The sequence below is a fragment of the Cyprinodon tularosa genome, unplaced genomic scaffold (genome assembly GCF_016077235.1).
Source record: "Cyprinodon tularosa strain WSP-4 unplaced genomic scaffold, ASM1607723v1 ctg28, whole genome shotgun sequence".
In the NCBI taxonomy this organism is placed as follows: Eukaryota; Metazoa; Chordata; class Actinopteri; order Cyprinodontiformes; family Cyprinodontidae; genus Cyprinodon; species Cyprinodon tularosa.
The window spans coordinates 712,522-740,000 of record NW_024038985.1 but is presented as its reverse complement, the minus strand read 5'-3'; the positions used below and the strand labels follow the sequence as shown (position 1 = coordinate 740,000).

The window sequence follows — 27,479 nt, the reverse complement described above, 5'->3', positions numbered from 1 at the left end:
AACATAGTCTATTTTCATAAATATATTTAATGTTGCATTTCTCAAAACTATTACAATTTGCTATATGGTAAATGCTTTGTTTGGTTTCATTTCTTTCAAAGGTTTCAGGATTTTAAGTTAATTTAAGAGTGATCACAGCGCTGTGTCATCTGCGATGTGTCTGTCTCAAGGCCAGCTGCCAGGTTTGATTAATACTTTTTAATAAATACATGAATAAAGCACAGTCATACTCAGTTTTGCCCCCGCTGTATTTTTAAATACGCAGTAGAGCTATTTAAAGGTAGTAGAGGACATGTACCTGTATATAAAAAACGCGCCCTATAGTCCGCTGCGCCTTATGTGTGTGTTAAATACAGAAATGGGACACATAACTGAGACTGCGCCTTGTAGTACGGTGCGCCTTATGGTCGTGAAAATACGGTAATCAGCTTCATCTGGTACCACCTAGACATTCATTTAGTGTAATTTGTATGCTTTTTCGCCATGATCATCATACTAAATAGATCCATTTTTATTAAACATGAACATTTTTATATACATCTGTTGGATATTACTTGAAAAAGCAGAATCTAAACTTGAATTTGGTGTATGACACACTGCCAGGATAATTGTGATTCCAAGATACATCAGTGTTGAAAGTATTTTTAGTTTAGAATTTTGAGTTCCAAATCTTTACATTGGAATTTCTCAAAAGTCAGTTTTTCTGAACCCGTATGCAGCACAATCTTTGATATGGCCCTACTCTGTATATGTATATATATATATATATATATATATATATATATATATATATATATATATATTGTTTATTGTTATAATAAAATATGAAATACTGACAAAAAAGGCTTATTGTGTGGCAACCTCTTGGTGTAGCAGCATAATCCAGGTTTCAAATTAAAGGTAACACTTTGAAGTTTCATGTAGACTATTCGGATTATATATCGGGTAATTACACAAAAGTTCCTATTTTTAAACCATTATAAAAGTGACATTTATTTGCTAATAAAATTGGTGCAATAGTCCCCTTCACAAGTATATATAGATGTAGCATGTTGAAATCCCCACCTACACTACTGTGATGGTATACACATGGAAGACAGAGATTTAAAAAATGACCCAAATAACATAGCTTGGCTAATGCCCTTTGAAAAGGACGGTTTTATTGAGCTTCTGTATAATGTACAAGAGAGCGTTGACCACAAGGCCATCAAAGCGGACAGGAAGGTAGCTGTTGTCATGTACTAGTGCAGGAATGTCAGCAAACGGGGATGGAAGATCTTCTCCTCCTGCTTACACATTATATAACCTGCAGAAACAAAAACAAAAGTGACCAACAACAATTCACAGTGTATAAGATTGGTATATCAATATATGAATAAATTTCAATGATACACATGCCCTTTGAAGATGAGCTGGAAAGTTGAAAATGTTTGGCACAACACCATCTTTAAGTTGTCCAAATGAAACTAATACAAGCTTATAAAAGCTTTGAGTCAACAACAATCTTGTAATACTATTATGTCATAGCAAAAGTCTGGCATCTTCCTTTTAATACACCCAGCAAATTCCTGTTACATAATGTAAGATGTGTTGACAAACCAAATCGATTGGAAATCAGGTTAAATTCTGCCTCTTCCACTGATGTAAAGTTGCTGGTTAACGTTAGCAGCTAGCTAAACTGTAACGTTAGCTGCTAACTTACTAACGTTAGGTCTCACTTTGCAGCTTCTTGTTATTAGCCAGCTAATGTTAGGCTAATAAGGAAAATACAACAACACTCAGATTATTGTTATTAGCCAACTAATAGCTACTACCACATCCACAAAGATTGTAATTTACACCAAAGATTAATTGTCATACAATCGTTATTGGTGTCAGTAAAACCTATAAAATTGACTAATAGTCTCAGCCTTGATAACTTGCGCAAGTAGCCCTGATGCACAATTATGCTGCTTTAAGTCATTTTTCGACAAGAAAATCTGCAATTTCGACATGTTCAAGCATAAAGAATAATAGCCACGTTCATAATGTTTGTAAGAAACCAAACTGTTTGTAAATCCGTCAAGAATTCAGTGAGGTAAGAGTATTTGTGTTCGTGCTGATCACTCACCTTACATTAGGTACCACAGAGCACAACAGAAAGCCTGAGGCAAGATGGCCGCCGGTGATGACGTTTGAGACTCCGCCGTAAGACATCTAGCCTTTATTATGGATATCTATGGGAGTCACAGCCAAACAGGAACAGACCAGATGAAGCTACAATGAGAAAAAGCAGAGAGAGCAGAACGTTAGATTGAGAGTACAGTACTCTGTTAGGAACAGGTTGTTTTTTTGTTTTTTCCCCATGGAGCATCCTCCTTTGAGCAGCCGTCTGTAGAGGTTCCAGGATGGTCCACCAGAACAAAGGCAGAGATTTGTTTAAAATGTCAAAGTCTGAAATATGACTAATGTATGCCTGTTTGTTTTTGTTTTTTTTCTAGATTAAAGTAGAATTGTTTTAACAACATAAAACATGTTCTACTTTTTTCAAAAATGTATTTCTCAGCTCAGTATTTCCACTGTTCTGGTTTCCAGGTACGTTCGCTGAATCTGATCGGCCTCCCAGGCCTCTCCCACGGCGAGCCAATTCTGACCGTCGCCCTCGACCTTTCAATCGTGACCTTTCAGCCCCGCTGCCTGAACTTCCCGGCCCCTCGTCTGCTTCGCCGCCTCCTCCTCCTCTCCCTCCCCCTCCGGGCGCTGCAGCCGCCGTCGCTGGAAACCAAGCCCTGAACGGTGAGATCGAATGCCTGATATCCCAGGGCTATTCCATCCAGGACATCCAGAAAGCCCTGATGATCGCCCAGAACAACCTGGAGACGGCCAAGAACATCCTGCGCGAGTTCGTCTCCGTCCCCTCCACGGCTCACATCGCCACATAGTCACTCAGGTCCCGTTCATCCTCTGTCTCTGCTTCGTGCCAATATTGTGGATAGCATTTACCGAGCACCTTCCTGCTGGGCCTAAAGTACTTCCCTCCGCGGGAAAACTCCAGATCTGAGGAAGAGCATCCAAAGTCAATTGTAATTAACTGTGTCAGGTATTATTTGCTTTTCTTAAAAGAAGTCTGGTGTGAAAACTGTTCCATTTGGGTGTTTGACTGATGCTAAAGCCTCAAATTTTTGGCATACTGCCGCCAGCTGGAAATGGAAGGAACTGGATTCCCCATCAGCTGATTGGCTCGTCCCGTTTAGCGTGTATGATGTAACAGGAGCTCAGTGTGGCCAAACTCTAACCACGCTCTCTTCAGTGTTTCTCACCCTTCAGTTCGCTGCTTCACTGACTTCTCTGCAAACCGTGGTGTCCAAATAAAGAATATAAGTGAATATAAGGCTACGTTCACACTGCAGGCATTAATGCTCAGTTCTTTTTTGTGGTCGTTCACGTTTCCCAATATATGCGACTTGTATGTGATCTCCTGTGTGAACCGCACAAATAAAGTGTCCCACTTGCGCAGTAGAGGACGCAGTGATGTCACAAGCGAGTGCTTGTTCATAGAAGTAAACATGGATGATAGCCCTGCCCTGTTTCTTTCCCAACCTCAGCCAGTCCGTTAACAACACAATCTTTTCAGGAAGTTTGAAAATAAAGATTGCTCTCGGCGTTATTGTTGAATATTGATGGCGTACAGGTCGGATGTCTGCGACCTGGCCGTTCATACGCAGAACCACTTCGCCAACTGGCCGGGGTCACATTGGAAAAAAGCAGATGTGTTGTTATGACTCCCATAAAAAGATCAGATACATTTAGCATATCTGTAAAGCTAATAATATACTATATTTTAAATCAATGTAAATGGATTAGGAGCAATAAGGTTAATGGACTGGTTTTCTCAGGAGATGGACACAACTCATGAAGGACGAGACAAAGACCGGGAGTTTGCAGTTGCGAGGGCTTTTTTTTTTTTTTTTTTTTGCAGTGACAACGACCAAATGGCCATATGGCGCAAAAAAAAATTAGCTTAGAAGTCCCAAGCAAGTTACTTATACAGTGCTCGGTGCAGTGCAGGTCAGGAGCTGACAAAAAGTCAGATCAACGTGGAAACTAAATAGTTCTTTAGCTGCAAGGAGCCTCCTACCAGCCTGACAGGAGAATCAGAAGTCTTCAAGCACCATGAGTGCCATCGTTCCTAAGAAAAAAAGGTGGCCATTAAAACCTGCTAACAGGTTTTTTCATCCCATCTCGGCTCACAGTAGTCGGCTGCAGCTCTTTTTCTCTTCTTCTTCTTTTCTTTGCTAAGTATACTTAGCAAATAGGCTGCTGTGGTACATGTGACCCCGATACTTAAAGGAATAGTACACCCAAAACATGATTAGCCTTCATTTTCTACTCACCCCCATGCTGAACAACACTCTGGAGTACTTTTTTGATATCTCAAATGCATCTGGAGATCTGGGAGGCTTCTTGCTGTCTGCTGACATTCAAATAATGGAGGTCTATGGCGCCCGAGGCAGAAAGGTCCATAAAAGTCCACAAAAAACGTGTCAATATTCCTCCATACTGCTCGTCCAATGTAGCCGATTGGTTGTATAGTCTGGCAAAGGAAGCCTGTCGTAAATTTAAGAGTTAAAGGGGACGGGGAGAGGAAAGCTGGAGATTGAGGGAATGAAAGTTCAAATTTACACCTTGGTTACATACAGGTCGCATATGGGCAAAAAAAAAATAAACCGCCCTGGCGCGGCGCAAGCCATTGAAAAGAATGGGTTTCACAGCGCAGCAGTGCTGTCATCGCAGCCTGTATGAAAGGCCCATAATCCTAAACGGTGAACTTGATCGTATTTGCATTCGCCTTTACTGTTTTTCTTAAAAATGAGGTTCGTGTGTTGAATGACTCCTTGTATCCTCAGGTTCTTTTTGCAACACCGGCAAAAATCGTTCACGCTCATCTTCTTATTCTAGGCATGCAACTGCACGCTTTGATTTTTGTTGACAACAACTATGCGTCGCTTAACATACGTCACGCACTCCGTTGCTCTTATTGGTTGTAGGTCTATCCAATTGAGGCATTTTATTTCCTGGTTCGTTCAAAACACGCCCCATAATCACAGCTCTATGGAGCAGCATCAGACTCATATTCTGACTAGAATTGAGTAGGACTATGTCAGGCTAAGAAACACTAACCTTACAAAAAAAAAACACTTGCTAACCTACAGATGCTAAAAGATCACCATTATTTAACTCCAATGATACAGCCCAGCAGACTAGCTGACTGAATAAGGCTTAGGAGGGAAAATGGAGGGGAAAAAAGACGAAGGATTGTCCCACACCCAGCCTGATACTCCACTAATAAATCGGTGACATCGATTTGCTTCTAAACAGTGAATAGTTAAACTGCAGTACAAAAAAACACTACATTTAATTAGTAACACAATGACAGTCCGTCTCTCCCAAAAAAAAAAAAAAAAAAAGAAAATTAATAATAAACAGAACATTGACCAGGATCAATCAAAGAAGTATTTATTTTGATTGAAAGCAGATCAATCAGTTCATCTGTAGTTTTACAAGGTATCAGCAGCTGTATTTCGTCATGTTTCGGCATCATCAGGAGATTTTTGTTGGTTTTAATCAGTTAAACATGAGTTATATTGGTTGAAGCCAATAGAAATGAAACCTGCAATAAATTAAATAATTGGAAGAAGTGAAAGCAGTTCTGCTCTGGGTTCATGTTGAAGCAAACATAAAGGTTTGTTCATCTAAAGACATTTTGTGGTTGATGACTGCTGTTATAGTTTCTTCATGACGGGACCTCCTCACCCCCCCCTATGGCCAGCTGTGCCTCTGCATACAGAAGCATAGATAGCCTGAATACACAGAACTGTACGCTTTCTAAATTTTCACTATATTGTGCAGCTGTAGTTTTACTGGCATCTGATGCGGGGATCATCGACACAGATGTTTTTTACTTAAATTCATTCCATACGAATGTGCAAATGTTTCATTCTGCTTTTTTTTTTTTTTCTGATCGATTTCCGGATGAAGCATCGAAATTGTTGCTAAAGCCTCTTTAACATACTAACCATCTGATTTACAGTTGTGGCTTAAAAAAATGCTCCATTTTCTTCCCCCCCCTCCCCAATCGGAACTGATATGTTCTGCATCTACACGCAATCATGGGTCTGAGCAGTGGCAACTTAGAGCATCAATTATTTATTTATTCTTTTTTTTGTGTGTAAACTTTAAAAATTATTCATCTAAATAATGATGGTAGCAAAAAGTGACGTGTATGATTTATTTTTGTTTCTTTATATATATATATATATATATATATATATATATATATATATATATATATATTACCTTTACAGCATTTCAATGAAGCATTAAGTCAAATAAAAAAATAAGAAAAAAGATAATGTAAAAGCTTTGAACTTGTACTCAGGTGTGAATTGTCGCACATTAATGGAGCCATTCGGCAGCTTTGGCTCCGATCTGAGATCTCACCAGAGCACAGACTGTATGAACTAAAGGAGCATCACATATGGAGAGAAAAGCTTCGGTTTACATACCAGATTTACTGGAATCCTACTTTGGTTTGTAGAATCTGAAGAGAAACCCTCCTAATGCCTCTCCTTGTGGGAACCCTGCTGATTGTTGGGTAGAACGCAGATTTAAAACTCCAACATTAACATAAATGTTTTTTGTTTCCCCTAATTCGCCTTGAGAGCAGCGCTTGTGAATGTTGCAAGTACCCAGTTCGATCCCCGCAGTCTGACTCCCTGAGCAAGACCCTTAACCCCACACTGCTCCCCGGGCACAACGGCACACAATGCTCACAATGGCAGCCACCTGCTCCCCAAGCGGATGGGTTAAAAATGCAAAGTGAATTTCTCCATTAGATGAATGATGTTCAATTTTTTTTTTTTTAATATACAGTTAACATTAAAAACTTTATTTGTAGCAACCCCTTTATCATTTTACGCTTGCATGCCTATTTATTTTTAGAGCTGAAAAGAAAATAGGCTTATTTCTTCACCATAAAACTAGATGGGGGCATAAAAAATTAATGTCTTAACAAGGAAAGTATTTTAATTTGAAAAAGTACCTTTGCTTGCAGCTTTCTTTTAAGCTCCTGTGGGGAAAAAAATAAAAATATTCGCACCTTTTTAACCATTTTTCTTTTTGTTTGACAAACCGCTTTTAATACCAGACAAGGATAACCTGAGTAAGCAGATAATGCAGTTATTAGATTGTTTTATTTATTAAGGGAACAGCTTTTTTTTTTTTTTTTTTTTATTGCTACAGACGGGCCAGATTCCTGCTCAACCTGCAAAATCAAGAGATCACATAGATTGTCAGACATGAAGTAGGCTTAAGGATCTAAAATTGTAAAGCATCTTTATGAAAGATTATTTTCTCACGAAAGTAATAATTTTGCCTGAACGGCTCGATGTGAGAGTGCGGTGTGGCTGAAGTGTCCTTTTGTTTTACAGTGACTATATGCTCTGTGGGTTTAACCGGTTTGGTTGTGAGAAGATGAATTATTGTGCCTCCTGTCAGTCACAGAAATGGGCTAATTGCTCCTTGAACATTTCAGTTTGGACTCGGTTCACGTTTTTTCCCGCCTCGTGAACGCCTGCAGCTTTTCACACCTCCATCGCTCCACATCTAAACTCCTTTGCTATAAAAGCTGCAGACCTGAGAGAAAGAAAAAAAAAAAGGACAGCTCCAACTTTTCTCCTCCAGAACCACCAGTAAACCCGACTGTTGTCGGTTCCCATCTGCTGACTTATTTTGTTGTGACTGTGTGTGTTGGTTTACTCTGTTAACTGGCCTTTGTCAAATGGAACTCGCCTACTAAACAACGTGTTGCTTTATTACCTGTATAGATACAATTTTATTTATTGTCTTTTTAATATCCTCTGCATTCATTGTGCCGCCATGTTTTCATGCCTAAGCCATTAAGATTTTTAATTAAACTGTATTTTCTTTAACCCTTAGTGTTTGTGTGACTTTTTTTCAACAGTCTAAATTAATTTGGGATGTTTTTTTTGTTTGTTTTTACTGCCTTGTGTCTACTCTGGCTGTTGCTTCAGATCCTTTAAGTAGATCATTCTAATGAGGATATATTTTGATCTAAATTCCAAAAAAGTATTAAAAAGAATCCACTGGAATTTGTTTCCAAGTTTGAAGACGTTTCTCTTCCCATCCAGGAAGCTTTTTCAATTCTAAATGTCAGGAATAGCGTTTGAGGCTTTATACAGACTATAACCTGGATGACTGAGAATCTTCACCAGCACAGAGCAACCATAGAAAGTTGATTTATTTATTTATTTATTTATTTTTACACGGGAACAGCTCATTAACATCTCTTAAGCCGAGATAATACATCACTACTTTCCATTCAATTCAGTTTATTTCTATAGCGCCAATTCACAACACATGCACTGCAAAAAATCAAAATCTTGATAAGTAATTTTTTCTTAAAATAAGTGCATTTGTTCTTTAATTGAGGAGATAAAAGAGACATCTTGCCAATGGAACAAGACAATTTCGATTTAAAATAAGAACACAGTTGCATTGTCTTATTTCAAGTGAATATTATCTAATTATCTTATTATAAGACTAAAAATACTGATTCCATTGGCAAACTATCTCATTTACCTACTGAAATTAAGGGTGAATACACTTCATTTAAGAAATTTTTTACTTATTTCTTGATCGTTTTTACAGTGTGTCATCTCAAGGCAATTTACTATGGAAGCAAATTGTTACCATATTTAAAATGAAAAAGCATTTCTGGAAATGCCTTTTCATTTTAAGAATGTGGCTGCATTGTTTGGCTCATCAATGAAATTAGTAATCAATCATATTTGCATTTTAATTTTCTTCTTCAACACCGCTCATCCTTTTACTTTATTTCAATGAAAAAGAAAGACATTTAAGATTTATTTTCAAAATGTACCCCTCAAATTTCTTTTTCATTTAAATAAAAGAATGAGCAGTGTTGAAGAACAAAATGAAAATGGAAACAGGATTATTGATTACTAATTTAATTTGAGTCAAACAATGCAGCGACATTCTTAAAATGAAAAAGCATTTCCAGAAATGCTTTTTCATTTTAAATATGGTAACGATTTGCTTCCATAATTTACAGTTCACCAGATCATCCAGTCAAATTGATTTAAAGTTTTCTGTCTAAGGAAAACAATTTAATTGCATCTATTCATTGACTCAAAGGCAACCCCTCACGCTAAGCATGCTTGTAGCGACAGTGGAGAGGAAAACTCCCTTTTAACAGGAAGAAACCTCCAGCAGAACCAGGTTCAGTGTGAGCGGCCATCTGCTGAGGCCGACTGGGGTTCAAGGAGACAGAAGCAGACATGGAAAAAGCAGCAGAGATACAGAAGGCAACCGTAAACCAGCTCCACAGGCGGCCCCATCCAGGAAACAGCCAGCCAGACGAGCTCCGAGCCAGCTCCCATGTCGGAGGATGAGGAGAGCACATCCAGTTAGTCACAGTCAGAGAAACAGGACTACACTGAGTAATTTGTAAGTACCAGCTGAGTTGAAGATGAGAGAAAAACAAGAAATTCTAGGCATCTCTTCTATCAATCATTGTGGACAATCTGAGATCTTCAGGAAACAAAACCTCTAAGCCCTAGCAAGGATCCAGCCAGAATATCAGCAATGCAGCACTGTGTGTTTAACTGAAACCTGGCTGCATGATCAAATCTCTGCCTGCCCATATGAGCAGACAGAGATTTAAAGAAGACTGTAAAATTAAAAGGAGGTGGGTTGGCAGTCAGGTAGGGTCACCCAGGCGAGTTGCTGGGAAGATTTGTTAAGATTCTTCAATTGCAGTTTATCCCTAATTATAAAAAAGCTTTTCCAGATATTTTCACGGTTAATTTCATATATGAGGTTATTCTTAAACAGAAGCTGAATGTTTTCACTCCTCTCGTGATCCCCTCCTATCCCACAAAATATCAACTTAAAAGGTTTAACACCCAACACCCGAATCACTGCTGGACGGCCACATATCAGAGCAGAGAATGTAAAACAAAACCAGAACTGATCTGAATGCTTTCATGCTTCTAACGCCTCCAAGCTGCTTCGTGTCAGTCATTCCCGGACCATCATCATCATCTGCAGTTCGGGAAGCAGCTGCAGGACTGAAAGTTTGTTTTGCAGCTGGAAATCCTTTGCAGATGTGAGCCGTGTTTTCTGTCCTGCCTGTTTCCGAAGCGAGGAAATTTGAGCTACCGTTTAAAGTGGTTTCCAGCTCCTGCTGACAGCGGTTTGGAAGCTCTCACTCAGAACCACACAAAAACAAGCCAGAGCCTTTCTTTCAAACAAACCTTTATTTGGCATCATTTTCTTGTAAAAAAAACCAAACAAAAACAACAAAAAAGCATCAGACTCGCAGATACTGATTGATTTAAACACGTGGAAAATATAAAATTATCATAAAGATCCATTTCAACCGTTTTCTCACCGCTGAGCAACAGATTTCGATTTAAGAGTCCAATCAGAAATTAGTGTTTAACTCAACATTCCTGTCATTCAGCAGAACAAAAAAGATGAAATGATAATATTTCACGACTTATTCAAACATTGCAAGTCACCAGGGCAGTGTAGCACTCTTGGTAATAAAAACAAAAAATACCCTTTCAAAATAAAATGCAAAGGGAGAAAGTTCACAACACTGGCCTTTATAGGAACCCAGCAGTATTTTTTGCATGTTTTCTCAGCCTGGTTTAGATTAAGCTCCAGTTTGTGGCTCCATCCACTATAATTACATCTGACTCTCAGCTGCAGCCGCTTCCTTGAAACATGAAGCTGATCAGCCGAAAATAAAGAGAACAAACCTGAACGATACATTTTGTTTATGAAGATAAAGATTTTTTACTTATTTTCCAAGGTGGAATTGGAATATCTTTTCTTGCTTACTTTATAAAATATGCAAAATGAAAAAGTTTGATCTCTGTTGGTAAATTATTGGAGGATTCTGGAAAAAAAAAGTGTTAATTTTCTTTTTTTAATGTTTCTTTTTCATGTTCAAATTGCATGCCTGACTTAAATGTATCAAAAGTGGTCAGTTGCGACTCTGTTTTAAATGTAATTTAAGTTTAGAAAACTATAAAAACCAGAAAGAAAATATGCAAACTAAAATAAAAAATTTTCTTAAAAGAAAAACAGAACATAATTTTTTTTCAACCTATTTTTATTGAATTTAAATGCAGAAATTTTACATGCTTGAAAATTCAATATGAATAGAATGAATTTTCTATGTTTTTTGGAGTTTTCCAATTTGTGGATTTGTAAATGTACGGTAAGCTGTATTCTACAGTTTCTAAATTGAAATGAAATTAAAATTAAATTACTGTTTAGAAACATTGATTTATTTTGGAAATGTTTTGATATTTGCATTTATTCACTTTTTCAGGTAGAAAACGGAAACTAAAACCCTGCTTTAAGGTACTTACTATAAAGTAAGCCATAATCCTTGCCGGGTTTTTATCACAGTGATTTCTCTGCATGTTAACATCAAATAAAGTTTAAAAAATAAGAGCAATGTTCACCTAAACGCTGCTGTGACTGTATGAAGCATGCAAAAACACGTGGGACCTTCAGGCCTTTACCTCTTAGCGGCAACGCAAAGAAAAACATGTAAAAAAAAAATTAATTCAGTGTTTGATGTAAAAAAGAAATAAAAAAACAGGCACAACAAATATCTACCTTTGACCTTTCTGAAGCCTCGGTCTCTCAGACTTCTTCTAGCTGGTCTCTAACCTAAGCATATTTACAAACCGTACAAGAACATGACAGTAGTTTGGAAAAGAGGTCTGTCAATGTGTCTGGTGACCCTGCAGAGCAAACTAGACATAAAAAAAATCTGTTTTGGTCAAATGTAACACGACTTTCTACACAAACTAAAACCTGTCAGAACTACCGTTTGGTCTCCAACATCATGTCCTGCGTCACATCTCACAAAAATAAAAACATGCACATGAGCCAGAGGATGCTGTGAAATGGAAATCTGAGCCAAAATATCTTAAATAACAAAATATATATAATATATACACTTTCATAAAAAAGGAAGGATGTCGCACAAACACTAAACGACAGCAATGGGCTGAAAACTAATGCGAGAACTGAAGGCTGAAAACACGAATCTCTACATTGACACCAGGGGGGAAGGTGTGGTTGATGTGTGTCAGTGAATGTTTTTCCTGCTGCTGAGAACGGAGAATGATGGGGAGGGGGGGGGGCATCCAGACTCCGACGAGGCGGCGGCAGTCTGCAGATCTCAGGTCGGTGGGAGCGTCCTGAGCCTCTCTGACTCCGACGCGTTCTGAATGCTGCTTCAGGTGACCGTTCAGCGCCGCAGAACCTTCAGGAGTTTTACTGGAAAGACAGATGAGACAGTGAGCTTGACTCCTTTTTCTGTTAACTCTAGAAGAGCCACAGGAGATTTTTTTGGCCCAAATATTTTAAAACTCAGAATGCAGCTTCTGATGCCAATTTTCTTTTTGAGCTGCTTGTTTCTCTGGTTCCGTAGTTATAAACTCTTTAACTTAATCTGGGATCTTGGTCATTTTAGTTCCTCCTTATGTGCAACATGTGATGAGCTACATCTAATTCAAATATACGATGGTTTAGAAACAAATATTTGCTGACATTTTTAAATAGTTTTAGATTATTTTGAATAAGTAGACAGATCAAGTGACTGGAACAAATACAAAAATCAGTTTTCAAAAGAATTATTATAGGGTATAGCCTCGTGAGACCATCCTGATGTCGCGAGCTTTCAAGGTTTCACTCGCTAATCAGTCTGGAGACTCTCCGTTAAAGAAAATTTGGAGCCGTTAACCAAACGAACGTCCAATCAGCGTTGGCTTTGAGGCGGATTGAGGTGTGACGCAACGAGAAGCGCGACAGTTCAGTCTAAAGAACATGGCGGCTTCAGCCGATGAAACTAGCGTTAGCGTGGCTATCGAGCAAGTTTTATCGGAATTACAGAGTATTTCTTCACTGAAAGAAGAGCAAAACACTGCTCTGGAGGCTTTTCTCAGAGGAAAAGATGTTTTTGCTCTTCTACGGACTGGTTTCTGCAAGAGTTTGATCTATCAATTGGCTCCTCTTCGTCGTCGCTCTGTTAGTACGTCATATGCTTCGTTGATCTGATTGGTTTATTTGGCCCCTCAATCACCAACATAGGCCAATCAGCCAACCAGTATTTTCGCCCCTTCCCAAAATTACTTCAACGGAAGGTTCTGGCGGAGTCAGGTTATAACAGGTGAGGACGATTCAGAATACAGACAGTGGACACGGAAATTTCAGAAATTCCAGTTACACCTAATCAGTCTTTTTTTTTTTTTTTTTTTTTTGTAAAATAAAATGTTGTTTTATATATAGATTTTTTTTTTTTGCATTATTTTGTGTCTGCGTGGGTTCTGGCCTTAGGACTTTCTCACAGACCCCATTTTGGACCCAAATATTTTCTTTTTGTAGAGTCATGAACTCTATCTTTAACCAAGTAAGTATAGAACACAGAGCTTTAAATGTTCTCCAGTGACCTCCTGGACAGGGGTGGATTTAGGAAATTTGGCAAAGACAGGCAGGGGGCCCTCTGAATTTAGAAGACAACACATAAAACAGACCCATTCTACAGACAGAGAAATGTTAATAGAATAGACATCTATTATCTGTTCTAGGTTCTGTCCCTCTCTTCTTGTCTCTTTTCTTCTTGTTTTCCTCTCTATGTTTTGTACTCAGCTGACTTTTCATGCTGTCTCTAAAGGAATGAAAGATTTTTTCCAAGCATTAAGCTCACTTAGCTGATTGCTCCTTCCTGTGTTTCCAAAAAGGCCAAAGTAAATAACCCAGTCCTTCTTTTCACTGTAGACAAGCCATGATCTGCTTATCTGTTCTCCATTTTTCATTTGGATGAAATAATAGCTGCATGAATCATGACAGCAGACAAGATAGAGGAGAGCAGGAGGCGGGGTTACCAATCTACTCGCTCTGGAGAGCAGAGTTCGCTGCTTTTAGATGTTGTCTCCAAAGTCTCCAGTAGCAGAAAAAAGTCGCTAGATTTGGCGCTAGACGCTTTTTAGAAATCAAAGTGCTAGAGGGGTCTGAAAAGTGGCTAAATATAGCGACTAAAGCGCCAAGTTGGCATCACTGCTCTTTGCATGGTTTGTTTCCAAATGGTTTGCTGCTGTCTGTTTGGACCTTTCTGAACATGTGCAGCAAATGGACTGATCCAATATGGTGGACACTGAAAGGGGGGGATGAGACACACTTAATATTATCAGCGTTCTGATGGGATTTTAGCCAAAGGATTTTTTTATCAAAAACATAATTAATGTGCACAAATAAGGAATAGTCGAATTAACCATACATATAAACAGAGTTTTATGGGGCCCCTAGGCAACTACCTGGGTATTGCCTAATGCTAAAACTGCACCTGTTCCTGGATGATGAAGTAATTCACCTTGGGCTGTAACGAACGACTATTTTGCAAATCGTATAATCTGTAAATATTTTTTTTGATCAATTGATTAATCGAATAGCCAAAGGTTCCTCAAAGAAGATTTTATTAATTTAAAACAGGCGAAACTAAAACTTTTCCACTTAAGTAGTTCTAGATAAAGCATATTGACAGCCGAAAAAGTTTTTTTTATCTTAAATTCAAAAGGTTTAACATTTTTTTATTGATTACAAAATGAGTTGACGATTAGTTTGATAATTGATTAATCACAATTCATCTGATTAATTGTTTTAGCCTTAAATTCATATTTTTTCATTCAGGTTATCAGGTGATCTGAGTTATTTAAATGAGAAAAACCAACCAAACCAAAGGAGATAAACTCTTATTTCAGCACAGTAGGTGATGATATCCCCCAGATTTAGATCACTTTAAAACAATGTCTTCATAACAGCCTGTTTGTAGATTCAACCACCTTGTTAAAATCTCTTCCAGCATCTGTGTTTCATCACAGAGCTTCACTCTGCTTTATAGCATGTTTATCCATGCTGCCTTCACTCCCTGAAACCAACCTGCAAATTCCCCAGGCCTCAGAGTTTTTAGGAAATAACAAGGCGGTGAAGGGAAATTATTGAATAATTCAAGGTAGGAAAATATAAATCAGTGCATCAATTACTCTGTTAGAAGAAACAATGAACAAACTCAACCCCAGGAAGCAACACGTTTGAGTTGAACAGAAACATGTTGGAGCTTTAGACAGATGTGCTGAGGTTGGTCTGGGAAAGCTCTCAGTAAACGCTAAAGCCTTCAGGGGCTGAAACCATTCACTCACTACGACAGTTACCTGCTCATTAGGACCCTTTTTCTCTCCGTTCACAGCCTTTAGCAGCACGGCATCCTCAGTCTTTGGGTTGTTCTTCATCTCCACTACGATGTCGTCTTTGGTGTGCTTCTCTTTGGTGCTGCTCGGACAAACAGAAAACGTGAGAACAGAGGAGCTGATTATGTGGAACATTGGTATTTTTTAAACTTAAAGGAATAGTACACCCAAAACATGATTAGCCTTCATTTTCTACTCACCCCCATGCTGAACAACACTCTGGAGTACTTTTTTGATATCTCAAATGCATCTGGAGATCTGGGAGGCTTCTTGCTGTCTGCTGACATTCAAATAATGGAGGTCTATGGCGCCCGAGGCAGAAAGGTCCATAAAAGTCCACAAAAAACGTGTCAATATTCCTCCATACTGCTCGTCCAATGTATTCCAAGTGTCCTGAGTAGGTAGCATCCAGAATTTACTCGAAACGAAGTCATTTAGAATGTTTTTAGAGCCTAAACAGTAGTGTATAGGATTTCCTAAAAGCGCGTTCACGAGTCTACGGAAACCGCGGCAGACCAAACCAGATGAAAGTGCGCATTCAGCTCGGCAAAGAACTCATGCTCTTCCTCAACACTGAAGTCCTCAGACATTTTTCTTTCGTTGTTTCTTTCTTTACACAGGTAAACAGCACATTTCTTCTTCTACGCTTGCATTATCAGCAGAGCAGACGCTGAATGCGCACTTTCATCTGGTTTGGTCTGCCGCGGTTTCGTAGACTCGTGAACGCGCTTTTAGGAAATCCTATACACTACTGTTTAGGCTCTAAAAACATTCTAAATGACTTCGTTTCGAGTAAATTCTGGATGCTACCTACTCAGGACACTTGGAATACATTGGACGAGCAGTATGGAGGAATATTGACACGTTTTTTGTGGACTTTTATGGACCTTTCTGCCTCGGGCGCCATGGACCTCCATTATTTGAATGTCAGCAGACAGCAAGAAGCCTCCCAGATCTCCAGATGCATTTGAGATATCAAAAAAGTACTCCAGAGTGTTGTTCAGCATGGGGGTGAGTAGAAAATGAAGGCTAATCATGTTTTGGGTGTACTATTCCTTTAATGTGTCTAAATATCACTTTCAGGTTTCACTGTTTTGTATTTTTTTTTAATTTGTTTGGTTTTGTTTCCGGGGATGCTCAGTGGAACAGTGGGTAGCTGTTCCACTGCTGGCTTTCAGCAAGAAGGTTACGGGTTCGATCTTCTACATGGAGTTTGCATGTTCTCCCTGAGCATGCCTGGGTTCTCTCCGGGTACTCTGGCTTCCTCCCACAGTCCAAAAACATGACTGTTAGGTTCATTTGCTTCTCTAAATTCCCCTTAGGTGTGAGTGTGTGTGGGAATGGTTGTTTGTCCTGTTTGTCTCTGTGTTGCCCTGCGATGGACTGGCGGTGGACCGGGTGGATCCAGCCTCTCGCCTGTAGCACCAGCACCCCTCACCAGCCCAAGTGGGATAAGCGTGGTGGAAAATGGATGGATGGTTTTATTTCCAGAATCACAATAAACATCTAAGAATCTGAAAAGCAAAAATGATGGTGTACTCATATGGTGATGGCGACAGATAACGGATTCGTCTTTATTCGAATCGTTGGAGCTCAGTGCCTCATTTTGATCAGTAGAATCTACGGGTGGAACGGTTCACAAAATCCACGGTTCGATTCGGTATATGTTGATTGTTACCCCAAAATCCCATAAAAATTAATGAAATTAATGAAAAAATCCCAAAAAATGTATGAATTGTAATTATTTTTTAATGATCCGCAGAAACCCTGGATCATTTCCGTATGTTTTGCTGCTTTAAATTTAATCATCTGGCGCATGCTCTCTACCATCTCCAAGGAACTCAGAGGGGAGCGGACGGGAGCCACAGCGGAGGCTGTAGGCTTTGCTTTGTGCAGCCGGTCTGGAGCGCAGCGGGGCGGAGCGCTGACGGAGTATGTGGGATTTTGGGGTTAGCATGACATGTTGGTCATGTTGCTGTTAGCATAAACAAAATGTGTTGCACAATGCTTGCACACTGTTGCACTTTTATCCACAACTTTCTTTTCGTCATCGTAGGTCACTCTAAATGCAAAGTGGTCCCATACAGCAGACCTATAAAGTGCTGCTGGCGCGTCTTCCAACTCCTGTTCTTTCCCACTCGCCATACCCACACAATTCTCCACAACAACTGATTTTTTTCTGCTACACCCGGCTACGCTGCTTCGCTTCTTCTTCTTCTTGTTTACTACTGGCGGTTGGCTTTGGTCGCAGTACCGCCACCTTCTGCTCTGGAGTGGAAACGCTTCGCCTATGAGAAGAAGGAGCAGCGCATGAACCGAACGCAACACACCCGAACCAAACCGAGACAGTCAAACCGAACGGTTCGGACGGTTTTAATAAACTGTTCCGTCTCGAGTAGAATCATAATATTGTGTTACAAAAATCTGCATGCACCCAGGGAACAGCAATAGGCTGGTTTACATACAGTTTGTCAGACTCCAGTTTGCTCTAGTTTACCATAACTTTGCGCTCTCGCTCTGAGAAGGTTGCAACTACCTGGTCCGAATCCCACTGCCTGCACTCTGGGTTCCACTCTGAGCAAGACCCTTAACCGCACACCGCTCCCTGGGTGCTGCACAATGGCAGCCCACTGCTCCCCAAGGGGATGGGTTAAATGCAGAGGTAAATTTCTCCAATGTGAGATCAATAAAGTTCAATTATTCTTATCTTTATCAGGGCTGCCGATGAATTTTGTTTTAGGAAAATACTAAATGGCCATTTCCATCATAGATTACTTATAATTTCCACCTTATTGTTTTTTTGTCACCTTAAATTTCCTTATTCCGCCTAAACCTGGTTACCCAGACTAGATTATAATACAGAAATATTACTCCAAGCTGTTTTTGAAACCTTAATTTAAGGATAAAGAATGATTTTTGTGCCTTTTTTTATCTGAACCACATTAAAACTGGTCCAGCTAAACCTGGACTATATTATTGTACTCGAAAAGAAATATTTCAAGCCATAAGGTGTGAAAAATACATCATATTGTTAAATATTAATTATCTGCTGTAACAGCATTGTTTGATCAGATATCAAAATTGGCCCGAATATTGAATATTGCCCACTGAGCAGCCCAATGTTAGTTAATAAAATGTTTAAAAAAAAGATGTTTTTTTTTATAATCCAGGATTCCTTGTGGAACGCCACATTTCTATGCATTCACTTTAAAAGTGTTGCTTAACTTTATTTGAGTTTTAAGGAAAAATGTTTGTCTGGATGCACTACAGACAAAAAAGAAGTTAAAAAGTTTTGCTGTACTTACATCTCCTGTTTGCCTGAACGTCCACAGGGGATCTTTCCCTTCTTATGCAGGAAGTAGAGAACACTTCCCAGGATGGCGAGCAGCAGCAAACACAGAATGATCACCACTATGATCACCCCACTGCCTTCCACTGCACAGACAGAGGCAGACATCAGCTGTTAGAGGGACAAAGACTGAACCTCATGGATTTTATTTGCCTCAATAAGCAGAATCAGATCATTTATTATGTTTTTACTCATTTTTACACAACATATTTTAACAGGCCAAGTGCTCCAACTGAACTCAAACGTTCGGAAATAAACGGCACATTAAAGATTTGTTTAGAATATATTACATGTTAAAGCTCCTACTCAAAATATTAGCATGTTTTGATAAAAGTTAATTAATTTCCATAATGTAATGATAAAACTTAAACATTCATATATTTAAGATTCATTGCACACTAACTGAAATATTTCAGGTCTTTTATTATTAGTAATAAAATAAAAAATAATTCAAACGGATGATTTTGGCGTACAGCTCTTGAAAACGCAAAATTCCTATCTCACAAAATGAGCATATCATGAATAAGGTCTCTAAACAAGCTTTGCACCTAATCATCTGACTCAGTAAATTAACTGAATTATTTTACATGCAGTTCTTCATATATACGCACACTCAGACAGATGGTAGCGGTATGGATACTGCACAGCCAGGTATCGGGTATCGGCCAAAAAATGGCATCGGAGCAACATTAGTTTTTACCATACTTATTGTTTTAGAATTATGGTTTAAAAACCTAATCCACAACCATTCTCATTCACATTTTCCCCTAAATTTTCACGTTATGATAAGTGTTTACATTATTTATTGGCTGCATCTAAAATACGAAAGATACTTTCAGTTTAAACATAGATATGAAATAATACAATATAGCCTACAGTAATGTAATTTACTGTACTAGGCAGGGGCGTTTCTGGGACCAGAGGTTTAGGGGTGCCCAGCACCCAGAGAGCTGTCTGCCCAGATTCATTTCACTGTTTTCTATTCATATTTCTGAAACTTATTCAGTGCGTTTTGTTAATGACTGACTCCATCATTCACTAACGCATCGTATCTGAGACGTGAGCCAAAAACCTAACAAGCAAAGCAAAGAGCTGCACTTTTTTAGAAGAATATTCAAACCACTTAAAGCAGTGGTCCCCAAACTACGGCCCGCGGGCCAGATCCGGCCCACCTCCACACTTGGTCCGGCCCCCTGAACAATACCAGAGAGTATTTTCATATAATTGTTTTTTTTTTTTTTGTATTTGATTTTAAAGTTGGACATTTGCAATAAAATGTTCCTTAATTATGAAGTTTTTTCATTATTAACTATTAGTAACTATTTCATTTCATACATATAACGCAACAATGTTCCACACTTTTGGGGTCTGTGCCCCTATCTGGCAACCCCCAGCATAAAATCTTAAACCCGCCCCTCTCAAAGAGCTACGGAAGAGGATTAGGGCCATTCAAAAGAAATAAAAATAATAGTCTCTTCAACTCTGACTTTATTCTCAGAATTCTGAGGAAAAAGTCAGAATTCTGACTTTAATGAAGAAAAAAAAGTCAGAATTGAATAGTTTTTTTTCTCTTTTGAATGGCCCTAATACTCTTCCGTAAAGAGTGAACGGAATAATGGCGAAAAGATGATTCAGAATGCAGGGCATTTAACCTGAATTGGACAAACAATATTTTTTTTGTTCAATGTAAAGAAAAGGCTGTCTGTGTCATCTGTCAAGAAGCGGTGGCGGTATTCAAAGAATATAACCTGCGGAGACACTATGACTCCCGTCATAAAGACATAAATTCCGTCATAAATTTAGGCACTCTTGCAATCGTCACAATTTTTCTGTTACAAACTGACCCCGGCCCCCCATCAAAGAAGGGAAAAGTTATTTGGCCCTCACAGGAAAAAGTTTGGGGACCCCTGACTTAAGCTTTTAAATCAACTCTTTTCAACCTTTGAAACAGTTTTCATGAAATGAGTTTTCTCTCCTGTGTGCCAAAATGACTTCCATGATACACTCCTGATCAAAATCTTAAGACCAGTCAAAAAATTGCAAGAATTAGCATTTTGCACCATTGGATCTTAAGAAGGTTCTAATTAGAGCTTCACAATGTTAAAAGAAAAAAATCAGTCCAAGAGACAAGAACTTTTGAGCGGGGAATTTTCTGAAAACTGCATTTACACTCAAACATTATTTTTTCAGCTAATCAAAAGCTTAAGACCATCGTCTTTAAAAGCCAAAAGCTGTGCAAAAATCTGGATTCCATGTCGTTTTCTGTCAAGTCTTAAGATTTTGATCAGGAGTGTATATGTAAAATTGGTTCTGCTGGAGGTTTCTTCCTGTTCAAAGGGAGTTTTTCCTCTCCACTGTCGCTACAAGCATGCTTAGTGTGAGGGATTGTATTTGAGTCAATGAGTCGATGCAATCAACTGGTTTTCCTTAGATAGAAAACTTTGTATCAATTTGACTGTATGATCTGGTTGAACTGTAAAGTGCATTGAGATGACATGTGTTGTGAATTTGGCACTATATAAATAAACTGAATTGAATTGAAATGAAATTAAAATAATCGACTGAATGAAATGTTTTTCTTTGCCAGTTGCTGTTTGGCCCGCTACTATTCTGTCAGACCACATTTACACATAGTATTTAGAGAAAAAAATATCCCCCCCTCTGTTTTCAATAATAACATTGTGCACAAAACATTGTTTTAAAAAAACTTGTAATTTACATCAACCCATATAAATACGCTTTTGGGTGCCATAATAAACTGTAAACATCAGTGTAACAGTCTTGGTTCTGTTAAGTTTTCTTTGAGTATTCAGTTTTACTTTCCTCCATATTTTCTAGTTTTATTGGTTTAATTCCTATTTTGTTGTGTTTTCTGGATATATTTGAGTTCTTAGGTTTTTCTTTGTTGCCCTCTTTTGTAGGTCTCCGTTTCCCTAGCTTCCTTCTAGAATCCTCTCTTCACACCTGCTCCCAATCGGCTCATTAGTCCTGTCTTTGTTCAGTCTCCCATAAAAACTCTCCCCAGAAAATAACCAACGTACACTGAGAGGATCGAAAGCAGCTAGGCGCCTGAACCTCAGGGTCAAGCCAAAGATAAGACAAACTATACTTTCCTACAGCTTTTGCTAACAAATAGACGATTATTGTTAAACATCCGTGCTTTCTAAATAAAAGGTATAATAGATACAATTCTTTCAGATTTGAGTTCTGGGGCGAACATCTTTTCTATTGTCATTACTTACCTACTTTTATCAAACAGTCATTCTGCATAAAATTGATATTTACAAGTACTAATATCTACATAAATTGATTATTTAATAAACTTTTAACGAAATAGTTATTTATCTATGATTTCACTGAAGACTCCTGGATGACTTGCAGAGACCCATCATTTTCTCTTTACCCCATAAAACACAAAATCTAGTTCTGAAAAGAGCATGAATTCTGTACTTATCATCTTTAATGTTAGTTAATTTATGTGCATATTTAACCAGTGTTTTTGTTGTCAAGTAATTATGAATATATGAAAAAATAGTAAGTAATGTATGAAAAATTCAAATGGTTTTAATATTTCATTTGAGACTATTACTGCTGCTACCATCTGTATTACAGGGGGGGGAAATGGTAGGGATGGCAAATGATTGGCTAAGGGTGGCCATGGCTACCCCGGCCCCCATCTAACTCCGCCCCTGAGGGTAAAAGGTCATTAAATCGATTCAGTTTACTCTGTCAAATTTTGGCTTTCAACTGGAAAGTAAAATGTTTCCCAAACCTTTCCTTATCAATCTTTTATTTTGTTGGCCAAATTTCACCAAAATTTCTAAATAAAAAAAACGGACTTTAAAGCTCATTTAATAGAAGTCAAACAATATTTTCATACAATTCATCTTTCTTCTCATCAGAAAGCTCAAAAAACCATAAGAATCTGTTCCCAACTAGAAATTCTAGACAACTTAATGTTGTAGAAGATATATTTATTTGTATAATACATACACATATATATATATATGACACTCCCCAGCGCATATGTTTGTATAATTGCATGTTTTTTTCTCCTAACTGTACTTGTTTATTATGACATACCCCCTGGCATATTTATTTTTTTGTTTGTTATTTGTTTATATATTGTTGTGTGACTTTAAGTGAAATAAAAAAAATAAATAAAAAATCTGTCAGATAAACTGCCTGTAGTGTCTTTAAAGGTCCAGCAGGTGTCAGTATTCTATGAGACAGTATCAACGCAGCATCAACACTGCAAAAAATCTATACAAGTGTAATAAACTTGAATTAAGCATTTTGGTTAATGTATTTCGCTTAATTCTGTGACATTTTTGCTAAAATATTAATAAAAAAACGTTTTGAAGTTTTTAATTCTAGCTAAGAAAAACCGACTAGTTTTAAGCCTTTAAATTAACTGGTATCAAGTACATTTGCCTTGTTTTTAAGCCCGTTGTTTGCTTGTTTTGAGCAATAATTGGTTAGAGGACATTTAATTCTAAGCAATAATGACTAATAAATGAGAATAAACTGCTTAAAATAAGATAAAAAATCTTAACAAGTAAAAGAAGAAATAGCTTTTTCTACTTACGGTAAGTTTTTTTGGATGCTTACTACTTGGATATTATGTTCTTGTTTTAAGAAATCTTAGCAAGTCTCATTTGCTTGCTGCACTGGCAGATTATTTTTGCTCAAAATACGCAATTATTCACTTAAAACACTATATTTTTTTCTTATTTTTTAGAAGGCATTTTTTGTTGTGAATACAGTTTGGCAATGAGTCGAAACACATCAAGATGCCTGAATAACCATAACTACTCGGCCCTAATCCAGACTTTATCAAGGAGCTTTATATGGAGGAAATTATTTTAAAAGCAGAAGAGGAAAAAATAAGTTTTGCTTTTGCAGCAAAAGCCTCAAATCAGCCTCTTTCTGCAGACTGCCTTAACCGTTAAAGTAAAACCTGACAAGAAGATCATACATTCCTTATAAGCTTTAACAGTCTTCAGCTAGTCGATAAACCATCCTCTGTTTTTTATAATTGGATTAATTTCTAGATATTTTTTCTTCCCAAAAAGTGAGAAACACATTAATAGATTTTATTGCAGTGTTGATGGAGTAATTCATTCTGACTCCACTGGTTTATTACCACTGTAAACTGGAAGGAAAGCTGTAAATTCTTTGGAGCATTTGAGTTTAGATTTTACAGATTTTCCTCTGTTCTTTTTATTTATGAGTCTCCGTGTTTTCCCCAGAGTTCTGCAAAGATTTAACGATGAAAAATTTACAGCCCAGATTAAGTCCGAAAACTGCCCGATAATTATGTCCCACTCAAAGATGAAGAGTAAATTAAACTGGAAAGTAAACCCTACCATAAAAAAAGGATTAATGTCTGGATGTTTTTTTTTTATCCACTTTGATTATTTTTGTTTACTTAAAAAAATTCTGAGATAAACAAATAATATTTCACCGCCGCAGCGCGTTTGATCTGAAGGACCGCCTGTGCCTGGATTTGCTGGTGTTAAGATTTTTTTTTTCCACATTAAAATCAAACAGAATATTAAATAAGAGCCAAAGGCTAACCTAAAGATCTGCATGCAAGCTAAAGGCAGGCACGGAGTGGAAGGCCTGTAAATAATGCATGGCCTTCTCTCCGTGCCTTCATTGTCACATACAGATGCTGGTGAAAAAACGTGAATGGTGAAACAGAAGACAGCATTTGAGGTGAATGGCATCAGCAAAAAGAGACTGCAGGACGGTAATGGTCTTACCAGGAGAGAAGGGAGCTGTGCGGGTGACCCTGGGAACTGTGGACAAGTAGAACAACACTTAGAGTGGGAAGAAGTCAATTCCTACTAACATTTATCTGACATAAAAACACAAATACTCAGCTTTTAATTGATGTGAGTCATGAATCCTCCAATAACAAGTGCAAAGGTACATTTTAAGACCAAAATACCTTTTTTCCAGTCAGTGACCATACCTTACTAAGAGTCAACAGGCTGAGCTAACAATAGTACTCTTTACACTGAAAAAACGATCTAAAAATAAGTAAAAATTCCTTATATTAAGTGTATTTACCCTTAATTTGAGTTTGTAAATGAGGTAGTTTGCATACAGAATGAGTATTTTTACTCTTAAAATAAGATAATTAGATAACATACACTTTAGATAAGACAATTTAATTGTGTTTTCTTATTTTAAATGTAAATTGTCTTGTTCCGTTGGCAAATTGTCTCTTTTACCTCCCTCCAAGAAAAAATGCATTTATTTTAAGAAAAAATGACTTATCTAGATTTTAATTTTTTCCAATGTAGTGTGAAATAGTGCCCTGGTTTCTTTTCAGAAGTGAATTTCATCATCGTTCTATCGTGGGATCTTCTGGGGGGGGTCTGTTGAGCAGCCCAGATCTTATTGACTGACTGACTGACTCTGGCATTCATAGGCACCAAACACAGCAGATGAACGAATGATAAACAGATTCCTATGCAAACAGTTTAATTAATATCCTGCTCAGAAACCGCGGCAGACCAAACCAGAGGAAAGTGCGCATTCAGCTCGGCAAAGAACTCATGCTCTTCCTCAACACTGAAGTCCTCAGACATTTTTCTTTCGTTGTTTCTTTCTTTGCACAGGTAAACGGCACATTTCTTCTTCTACGCTTGCATTATCGGCAGAGCAGACGCTGAATGCGCACTTTCATCTGGTTTGGTCTGCCGCGGTTTCGTAGACTCCTGAACGCGCTTTCAGGAAATCCTATACACTACTGTTTATGCTCTAAAAACATTCTAAATGACTTCATTTCCAGTAAATTCTGGATGCTACCCACTCAGGACACTTGGAATACATTGGACGAGCAGTATGGAGGAATATTGACACGTTTTTTGTGGACTTTTATGGACCTTTCTGCCTCGGGCGCCATAGACCTCCATTATTTGAATGTCAGCAGACAGCAAGAAGCCTCCCAGATCTCCAGATGCATTTGAGATATCAAAAAAATACTCCAGAGTGTTGTTCAGCATGGGGGTGAGTAGAAAATGAAGGCTAATCATGTTTTGGGTGTACTATTCCTTTAAGTATTTATTTCTTCTTCTCTGAGCACACTGTATAAACTAGATCAGGGGTAACCAATTAAAAATCAGTGGGGTCCAAATAAAAGAAAATCATCAACCAGTAAAGGTCTGGAGACATTTTTAATTATAATCTGTTACTTTAAACAGAATTTAACACTGAAATAAAATGCAGTCGTTTAAGCATCCATGTTATACATTGACTTAAAAAAACAAACATCTAAAGTGTTTTTTTTTTTAAATAGAGAACAACAATTGTTCAGTTTGGTATAAATACAATTTCCTGATTCACATATTTTATTTTATACAACACCTGAACTGACTGTTTGTTATTTTTCTTCTTTTTTCTGTCTTAATGTTGGCAGTGGGCTTTAGGCTGCCCTGCAAGGCTTTAAACCTGGGTTTAACCAGAGACTAAGCCATTCTCAAGCACATATCAAGGAGCTCATTTTGAGCCTGGATCCAGATTTATTGTTGATTCTGTTCATGGTGGAGAATCCTGCTTCACAGCAGCAGGTTGAGCCAAACATCCTCTAAATGTGCAGGGTCATCTTTGAGCACGCCATTTCACTTTTCTTTCACCAGTTCACCGCAGTTCTTCCAGCAGTCCACACTTTCTCTGCTCTCTTTTTCTCATCGTCTTCTCCTTCTTTCCCATCGCCCTGCTTGCCACAGGTTTGCCTGCTGTGTCTAAAAGTAGCAGCAGCAGCAGCAACCCAGACTGACAGCTCATTGGCTCATTTGGATCACGTGCAGCCTGGAGCCGGACGCTCCGGATGGCTTTACCGTATTAAGAGAAGAAGCGGCGCCAGTGAAATTAGACACAGCCATCAGACAACATGCTGTAATTTATAAATGTTTTAAATAAGGTCGGGTCTAGATTAGCCAGCAGGTGGGTCCGAATGCATAATCCGTGACCTCTGACCTGGAATATGATCGCCCCTAACAGCCAGCATAAAAAACTAGTCCACTTTGAGCTTAACATGCTATGAACACCACCTGCTAATATGTGCAGGTCCTGATGGTCTTAGCGGGTAGCCGTCACGGCCAGGTAGATGTAGGCAAAGGCCTTACAGGAATGTTAAAGCCCCATAATATAGTTTAATGGTAGTTCTACCTACAACCACTAGATGGTGTACATGTGTTTCTTTATGCCTATGAATCCTGTACCCTAATGTAAGGAACTTTCTGTTGAAAAAGGCAAAAAAAAAAAAGGTTTGCTATTCAAAAAATAAGAGAAGATGTTTCTCTCCAGAACATGAGGATCAGTCTGCTGATAATGATTTATTTTCCTTATATTGAACATTAGTTGGGTTCATTGTCAATGTAATGCAACTTTGGCCACTGGGAAAACAATCTAGAAATAGGCAGTGACGTGCGGTCAGGGGAGGCAGGTGAGGCAGTGCCTCACCAGCCATCATGGAAAGAAAGAAAATATATAATCATAAAGTAATTTAAATTGTTATATTCATCCGGTGGTTTGTACTAAAAAATATTCATTTTTCATGTAGCTTCACCAATTTCGATTTTTATTTGTTCAAAATCGCTGAATTTTCTTATTTTCCCATTCAAATGCTTGGAAGCGATGCCGGTGAGGCAGCAGCGAGCTCTGCCTCACCTTGGATTGCGCAACCCCTGGCTCTGCGCTGGCTGCAAAGCGGAGAGAGCATGTTGCTGTACGGCGTCAATAAAATGGTTTAAACAAATGTA

The 27,479-nt window shown here is 38.2% G+C and overlaps 1 protein-coding gene and 1 pseudogene across 2 annotated transcripts in view; one reads left to right on the top strand and one right to left on the bottom strand.

The window, feature by feature from the left end:
• LOC119786827 overlaps positions 1–3,728 on the top strand; it is a 51,921-nt pseudogene extending 48,193 nt beyond the window's left edge.
• A 6,593-nt stretch (positions 3,729–10,321) lies between these two features.
• mcama (melanoma cell adhesion molecule a) overlaps positions 10,322–27,479 on the bottom strand; it is a 126,027-nt gene continuing 108,869 nt past the window's right edge. The window contains exons 13-16 of one of the 2 annotated variants that reach the window (XM_038290370.1): positions 24,471–24,506; positions 18,659–18,788; positions 15,306–15,435; positions 10,322–12,387 (exon numbers count right to left, since the gene is read on the bottom strand). In XM_038290370.1, the coding sequence (XP_038146298.1) occupies positions 12,385–12,387; positions 15,306–15,435; positions 18,659–18,788; positions 24,471–24,506 (299 nt within the window). In that variant the 3' untranslated portion in view covers positions 10,322–12,384. The remainder of the gene's footprint in view (positions 12,388–15,305; positions 15,436–18,658; positions 18,789–24,470; positions 24,507–27,479) is intronic. The other variant, XM_038290371.1, reaches the window with a different exon arrangement.